General features: G+C 38.3%; 1 protein-coding gene, 1 long non-coding RNA gene and 1 pseudogene across 2 annotated transcripts; all 3 read left to right on the forward strand.

Moving 5' to 3' along the window:
• Nucleotides 1-368: 368 nt before the first annotated feature.
• LOC108834094 (uncharacterized) lies at nucleotides 369-1,021 on the forward strand. The gene is made up of 2 exons (XM_018607456.1): nucleotides 369-602; nucleotides 719-1,021. Exons 1-2 carry the CDS (start codon nucleotides 369-371, stop codon nucleotides 1,019-1,021), a joined length of 537 nt encoding a protein of 178 aa, XP_018462958.1.
• A 4,261-nt stretch (nucleotides 1,022-5,282) lies between these two features.
• Nucleotides 5,283-7,513, forward strand: LOC130505521 (uncharacterized; annotated as a pseudogene).
• Nucleotides 7,514-7,574: 61 nt separating this feature from the next.
• Nucleotides 7,575-8,034, forward strand: LOC130505522 (uncharacterized). The gene is made up of 3 exons (XR_008941721.1): nucleotides 7,575-7,625; nucleotides 7,718-7,818; nucleotides 7,917-8,034. It is a non-coding gene; the product is annotated as an uncharacterized LOC130505522 (long non-coding RNA).
• Nucleotides 8,035-8,167: the final 133 nt, after the last annotated feature.

Here is an 8,167-nt window from a genome sequence, read left to right on the forward strand (position 1 = left end):
GACTGTGTGGTAGTAATAAATAAGTTAGATAGATGTCTACTCATCTCAACTCAACTAAACTCAAAGAGTAAATGCAATTAAAAGACCCATATCTAACTTGATCTTCTTCTTCTCTTTTCCTCTATTAAGCCCGATGCTTTGTTTCTTTCATTTTCATCTTTTAGAACAGTCTTCTTCTTCTCTTTTATTCCTCGTAAAACACATTTCTTCTGCCTCTCTATTCTCTGACATTTTAGGATATGGATTCTACGAATCCATATAGTCAGTCCATCAATTTTGTTGAACTTTTGAACAGTCAACAAGATCCATTCCTTCCTTAACAGTCACCAACATCCATTCCTTCAAGCTGATCTAGTCCTCATTAGCGCATGGTAAACACTAGCAAGGACCCTGTGGTTGGCAACGAGCAGAAAGCAGGTGCTTTCTGGCAACGCATTGCAGCGTACTTCGCAGCAAGTCCAAAGGTGGCAAGAGGTGAAACGCGATCAGTCATTCAGTGTAAGCAAAGGTGGCAGAAGATGAAGGATCTTGTATCCAAGTTTTGTGGAACCTATGCGGCTGCAACAAGACAGAGAACAAGTGGTCAGAGTGAGGATGATACTGTAAAATGGCACATAAAATCTTCTACGACGATCAGAAGATTAAATTTAATCTTCACCATGCTTGGGAGGAGCTGAGGAATGACCAGAAATGGGAATAAGTTGAAAGTGGTAAGAAGAGAAAGTGTGATGATGGAGCACAATCAGAAAGCTCTCAAGCAACTTCCAACCTCGGTGATGAACCAACCAACCGACCTCCTGGCGTTAAGGCAGCCAAAAGAGCCTCTGGTAAGAGAAGCATCGCAGATCACCTGTCAGCCTCTGAGTTTCAGACCATGTGGTCTATTAAAGAGAGAGACTTGGCAGCGAAGGAGAGACTTTCGAAGATGAGTTTGCTTGACAGGCTCATTGCCAAGAAAGATTCTCTAACTGAATATGAAGAAGCTCTAAATAATAAGCTAATTTCAGATATGTTGGGTTAAACGAGTGTCTTTGGTCTAACTGTCTTCGGTTTATGATATGTTTATGTGAAATATTGTTTCAATGTTAATGTGAAATAGTGCTTCAGTGTTAATATGAAATAGTGCTTCAGTGTTAATGTGAAATATTGCTTCAGTGTTAATGTGAAATGTTTATGTTCTGTTTCTGGTCTATATAATTATAGTCGAGTTGTTCACTGATGCATTTACATGTATATGATTGCAGGACCATTTGAAATATACACACTATAGTATGCTTGAGAGACAAAGGCTTCCACGACAAAGGCTTCATATCTTCAGGAGATGGTGTCATTAAGCTAGAGAAGTTTGCACGAGTTGTGTAGTTTAGTGTCACAAGCTGTTTGTAGTTTAGTGTGACTCAAGTCACATTGTGATGTTTGTCTGATAGTGTCACATGTTCTTTGTAGTTTAGTGTCACAAGCTGTCTTAATTGGTTTGTATGTGTGCTTTTCAAGTCACGAGTGATGCTTTGGTTTCGTTTGTATTTGTGTGTCACGAGTGATAAGAAGAGTTGCAGTTGTATGTCTATATAACAAATGCTTATTATTCAACATTTCAAGGTGCTTCTTATATAACAAATGTTTTTCTCCTTCTCATCTTAATCACAAAACACTCTTTCAACTCATCAGAAACTCTCTATTATCATCTCCTTACCAAAACTCTCCGTGATCATCACAAACTCTCATTGACTCATTTTCTCTTTCTAAAACTCTCACTGACTTATTCTCTCCTTCTAAAACTCTCATTGACTCATTCTCTCCTTCTAATTATTCACAAAAAAAAAACAAAACACTTACTAAATTTTGATCACATATATGGCATCTTTTCTCATAACACGTTTGAGGGAGAGGGAGAAGATGATGAAAATTTTGATCAATATTTTGATCAACATTTTTGATCAAATATTAGAAAATTTGTCCATCAATCAACAAGAAGAAAGGGGAAGAAGGAACACACGAGTTCATATCGAAAGAAATTTGAAGAAGACGATCTAACGTTTATGGAATGATTATTTCAGTGAAACTCCAACATATTCTGGAAATCTATTCTGACGACGATTTAGAATGAACAAGTCACTACTGTTCATGCGTATCGTTGATCGACTCTCCAATGAAGTTGAATACTTTCGACAAAAGAAAGATGCTCTCGGAAGGCGTAGTCTCTCTGCACTTCAAAATTGTACAGCAGCCATTCGTGTCTTTGCGTATGGTTTTGCGGCTGATGCTGTTGACGAATACCTCTGACTCGGTGAAACTACTGCTCGGTTATGTGTGGAACATTTTGTAGAAGGAATAATAAATTTATTTGGCGATGAGTACCTAAGAAGACCAACACCGGGGGATCTTCAAACGTCTACTTTTAATTGTGAGCGACGTGGATTTCCCGGGATGATAGGAAGCATCGATTGTATGCACTGGGAGTGGAAGAATTGTCCCACCGCTTAGAAATGTCAATATTCACGTGGTTCGGCTAAACCCACATCGTTTTAGACGCGGTTGCTTCGTATGATTTATGGATATGACATGCGTTTTTGGACCTCCATGTACCTTAAATGATATCAATGTTCTTGATCGCTCACCCGTTTTTGATGACATAATAAATGGTCAGGCTTCGCAAGTTACTTTCTCTGTCAATGGAAGTGAGTATCGTTTGGCTTACTATATCACTGATGGTATTTATCCGAAATGGACAACTTTTATCCAATCTATTCCAATACTACAAGGTCCAAAAGCGGCTTTATTTGCTCACCATCAAGAAGGTGTCCGAAAAGATGTCGAGCGTGCTTTTGGAGTCTTACAAGCTCGCTTTGCCATTATTAAAATCCAGCACTTTTTTGGGATTAAGTCAAAATTGGAAAGATTATGTATCATACTCCATAATATGATAGTAGAAAACGAACGAGATGGATACCGTCCTTTTGATGATTCAGAGTTCCAACAAGGAGAAGATCACAGTATAGGCCTTCAAATATCACCAATGATGGGTGCTCGAACTATAATTCGTGATAAACACATGCATCGACAACTGAAGGCTGATTTGGTGGAACATATATGGCGTAAATTTGGACGTGATGAAGCCAACAACTGAGCTCGGATGTTTCTTTCTATTTTTCCTCGTTTATTTTATTATATTTTGTTTTTATGTTTTTATTTTAAATCCTATGTTGGAAATGTTATATTTTATATGTTTTATTTAATAAATAAATTATCTTAAGAAATTCTATTTTTTTTTAAAAACCCTTAATTAAGAAACTACTAATGGAGGCACAAAATCGAACATTTTCTTAATATATTTCTTAAGTCCACTAATGTACACTTATATACTTAAATAATCATTAAGAAATCCAATAAGAATCCAACGGATAATCATGCTCTAAGGGATATATATATTATTTTAGAACTATAAGATTTGGTTGTACATTACTTTCGTACAAAATCTAAAAAATATAGTATTCGAAAAAACTAAGCATTTTGAAATTGTAGAACTCGATCAGACTGATAGATGTCTTTCAACCCCGCACCATACAAGGTGCATGACTAGCTCATACGTCTCTGGTCCACACACTAGCGTCATTAGCTCGGACATCTCTGAATCCCCACACTCGTCACATAGTCTCTATTCATAACTATATATATGTATATATAATATCACTCAGCATCATACAATCCAATCAACAGTTAAATTCTTTAGATCCCTAATTCCGGTTTGTACTGAATACTCTAACTATCACGCAATACTCAACTCAAACAGACGTAACATGCTTCGACACTAAATACCATAGAAAGAGTTCTACACTAGCACAAGATTTAATGGAATACCCCTCACTTAAACAACTCGGAGAAAAAGTATATATGAACTCCACATTCTCAAAAAAAGACTTCAAATCTGAAATTAGGACAAAATTGAGTCAAAATGCCATTTGAATGGTTAAAAACGGGTAAACGATGGTTTGGTCAAAGCCAATGAAACATCAACAGTTAACCCTGTCAATTCTGACCCACTGCCAATCCTTAACCATAATTGACCAACTGTTTTTTTAAACCAAATTTGTCTTCAGTTAGAACACTCGGTAACCCTAACCAAAAATAAATTTCAATAAGAAACCCGATTAAATTTCAGCCAAATCAGTTTCTCATAACCAGTCTTGTTTATCCAAACCAAAAATCAATTGTATTAAACCAACCGCTTTGACTGATCGACGAGTTTAGTCACGAGTCGCCGGTGAGTCACCATGACCGGCCAGTCACTGGCAGCAGACCAAGGCGGCGGCGGCTCACCGTGAATATCACTAGTGGCGGTGGAAGTGCGGCAACAATGTGGCGGCGGCTTCCCAGCGGCAGACTGCCGGTGTGGCTCGGCGAACGATGGTAGGAGACGGTGACACGTGTAGGTCACAGCGGGTCCGATGGACTGCGATGACGCGTGAATGTCACTCTGAAAGTACTCTAGATAGCCCATCTCATCTGAATCTCGATCTCTCAAATGTCTCCCAAGGCATTATCTCTCTCTCAACAAAACTTTATCAATATGATCATTTTTCCCCGAACCTTTTTGGTAACGACGATAATGAGCCACCAGCCACCTGTGTTTTTAAAAGCAGACCGGAAGTTGAATTGGGTCACGTTTCAATATGGCTTGACTAGGTCAAATCTAGTTCAATAATCTGGTTTAGTATATTTTTAGTTAGCGTAAAATATTAAATATTGTACATAATTAAAATATAAATAATTTTTCACATAAAATATTGCAAATACAAACTAGTTTTATATTCATATGAATGATTTGTAGATTTTTGATAGTTTTAATGGTTTTTATCAATTTAATAACTTTGATATTCAATTAGATTACATGACTGGTTGATAGTCGAACCAATTATTAAACCCAACCCGGCTATATGATTGGTTCATGGTTGAATCCGGTCTAACCACTGGGTCGGTCCAGTTTTAGATACACTCCCAGTCACCAATCATCAATTTTGTGCTGAAGTTTCTAGAGAGTGGTAGGAGAGAATTCTACAGAGAGAGATGGAGGTTATCTTCACTCGGACCACATTCGTTTATTATCCTCCTATGTTTTTATGCCGGTTTGGGCAGATTTTAAAATATGGAAGTAGTTTCTACAATTAGTTGGTTCGGTGTAAACCAAATTGTATTTACGGTATATAGAAGAATTAAAAATATATATATATATATATATATATATATATATATATATTTCCTGCTTTCACCTTTTAGAGTATTTTCTTTTCGCAAATAATCTCCATTGCTTTCGTTGTTTTGAAAAAAAAAAAAAAAAAACTCTCCGATGCTGTAGAGCTCGTAAACGTGAAGTTTAACTGTAGATCATCTGCGCCACTTTGTCGCCGTCGCTCGATTCAAAGGTATTGTCTGAGCTTATATGTAATCGTTGAAAGGGGGAATCTAGGGTTTATTTGCTTCCGCTTATTCAACCAGATTCGCTATTGGAGTATTCATCTCTCTGTATGTCTCTCAAGTTTCGATTTTAGCTTTTGGGTCTTTATTGCTTAGCTTAATTCAAGTTTCCAGATGTTTAATTAGGTATTTACTGGCTTAACGATCAATTTTCGATTTCTAGGGTTTATGATTGGTTTTGGATTTTTGATTTTGCAGGGATTGAAACAAATGGGTAAGCACAGGAAGAGAGATACTGATTCGGATGATGAAACTGCATCTTCGTCGTCTTGTTCCTCTTACACCTCCGATGACTCCGATTCATCTTCTAGAAAGCGGCGGAGGAAGCAAAGAAAGGAGCGGCGGAGAGGCAACGAGGGAAGTTACGAGCGAAGGAAGAGAGAGAAGAGGAAGAAGATGGAGAGAAAGAGGAAAGATAGGAAGAAGAGGACGACGAAGAAGAAGAAGAAGCGTGACTACGAGTCTCAGTCTGATTCAGAGTCTCAGTCCATGTCTGATCAAGAGGATGATCCTGAAAGTTGTAAAGGAGATGCTCATAGAGTTTCCTAACGTTGGCAATGATTTGAAACAGGTAATGGTGATATTTCATTGCCTTGTGTTAAATGATTCATAAAGTTTTTTTGATCGTTTATGCTTTTTTTTTTGTGGGTAGCTTTTGAAAATGATAGATGATGGGCAAGCGGTTGATATAAAGGGTATTTCGGAGATCGCTTTGAAGAAGAGGTTGAAGAAGCTGTTTCTATCTTTAAAGTTAAAGGAACGGGGGATAGAGTCTTTTTGTTGCCACCAGGTGCTTCTCCTTCTTTAGATGTGGTCGGACATCTAATTAAAGGCGTCGAGGAAGAAGTTGAGAAAAACCCTTGATGATTCTGCCCCTTTGAAGAAGAGTGAAGCAGCTACTACTGTAGCAGATGAGAACACTCGTGGAGCAGATGATATTGCTGGTCCAAAGAAAAGGTGATTCACGCTTTGAGTTAATAAACTTAAAAAGTTTTATCGAGAACCAAGCATGATGTTGTTGTAATTTTTTTTAGGGTGATTGGACCTGCAATGCCATCGGCTGAGCTACTTGCTGCAGCAGCAAAGCTAACAGAAGCGCAAGCTGAACTCAGGTGCGTTTAATCGACTGCCATTTCAGAGATTATCAACTTTTTTAATTTGGTTAACTCGTTTCTTAATTAATGATTCTTTTGAAATGCTTCAGAGAAGCTGAGCTAGAAGAAGATTCGGCATATTTTATTGGACCTGCTCCACCTGCTGTTGTGCAGAAGTTGCATCGTCAAACGAGGCAGAGCGATTTGAAGAGGTTCTTACTTAGTTTTTCTTCTGACGTTAAAAATTCAATCCATGTATTCTCTAGAGTGGCAACTCATACGCCTCACATGAGCAGGTGACACGGATCATGGAAGCTGAAGCTGATAGCCCATACGATGTTTTAGGAGTGAACCACAATATGGCTGCTGATAGCATGAAGAAGAGGTAGGGTTTCTGGTACATTATTAGATCAAGAAAAATGGTTGGTAGTCCCTAAAACTTGCTTAATAATCAGTTTCATGATTAGTATAGACATCTTGCCATTGCTTCTAGACGACACATAAGTTGTGATGTAGGCGCTTAGGAACTTATGTTTTCAACTTTGAGATCTCTGCCATTTTTCCTGATGTAGCTATAACTTATTGAGGATCTCTAATATGATGTGCCAATAATATGCAAGAAACTAAGACAACTTTGGCGTGCAGATATTGGAAACTGTCTCTTTTAGTCACCCAGACAAATGCTCTCATCCGCAAGCTCAGGAAGCTTTCGTTTTGCTGAATAAAGCTTTCAAAGACTTACAAGATCCAGAAAAGGTGAGGTTCTAAACTTCTATGCTTTCTGAATCACTAGGCTAGCATATATTCTATTCATCTCTTTCTATGTGGTTGTCCTAAACGTGAAATCGTTTATATATCTAATAGATTATGTTCTGCAGCGAAAAGCTATGGATGACAAGATTAAACTCAAGGAGGAACAGGAGGCTTTTAGGTATTTTTCCATCTGAATTGATCGCTTCTATCTACTCTGTGTAAATCACTTAAGAAACATGGTGTACTTGTTTCCTCAGGCTGAATTACGCTCAATGCAAGAAGCAGCACAGTGGAGAAGATCCCAAGGTGACAATGATGATTCACAATGCCATGCAGGCTCTTTAATCTCGTTGTCTTTATGGTGATGAATTAGTAATGGAGTATTTCTTGGTGTGCAGGCATATCAATGGAAGGCGATGCAGAGCTCCTAGCAGCAAACCGAGGTTAAACCTGTACCTAAGAGACGAGTGGATGACGAACCCTTCCTCCTGAAAGAAAGGTGAGAGAAACCACACTTGAATTCGGAAACCCTTTTCTTTTTTAACTATCTTTATAGGCTTCAGAAATTCGGTCTCATCTGGACTTCTTCGTTTGCAGACCGGGGTGCCTGTGCAGCAATCAACCACGACATTTAGCAGAAATGCTAGAGAAGGACGCGGAGACACTACAGCCTGGACTGATACTCCTATGGACAAGCTGAAAGAGCAAAGATGAAGTAAGAATACACATATATTCAACCTCTCGCTAGCACTTGGAAACTACATTTTGGATCCACGAGTATATTTTTGGATAGTTTAGCGCCAAAGTCGCATTGTGTCTCTCTGTTTGCAGACGTCTGACTACTCAAA

The sequence above is a fragment of the Raphanus sativus genome, unplaced genomic scaffold, assembly GCF_000801105.2.
Source record: "Raphanus sativus cultivar WK10039 unplaced genomic scaffold, ASM80110v3 Scaffold2347, whole genome shotgun sequence".
Lineage (NCBI taxonomy): Eukaryota > Viridiplantae > Streptophyta > Magnoliopsida > Brassicales > Brassicaceae > Raphanus > Raphanus sativus.

Bases quoted from the DNA above. Each gene is read 5' to 3' on its own strand.
- LOC108834094 (XM_018607456.1), top strand. From the start codon at position 369: ATGGTAAACACTAGCAAGGACCCTGTGGTTGGCAACGAGCAGAAAGCA. The intron at 603-718 runs GTAAAATGGCAC...AGTGGTAAGAAG, and splicing joins GTCAGAGTGAGGATGATACT to AGAAAGTGTGATGATGGAGC.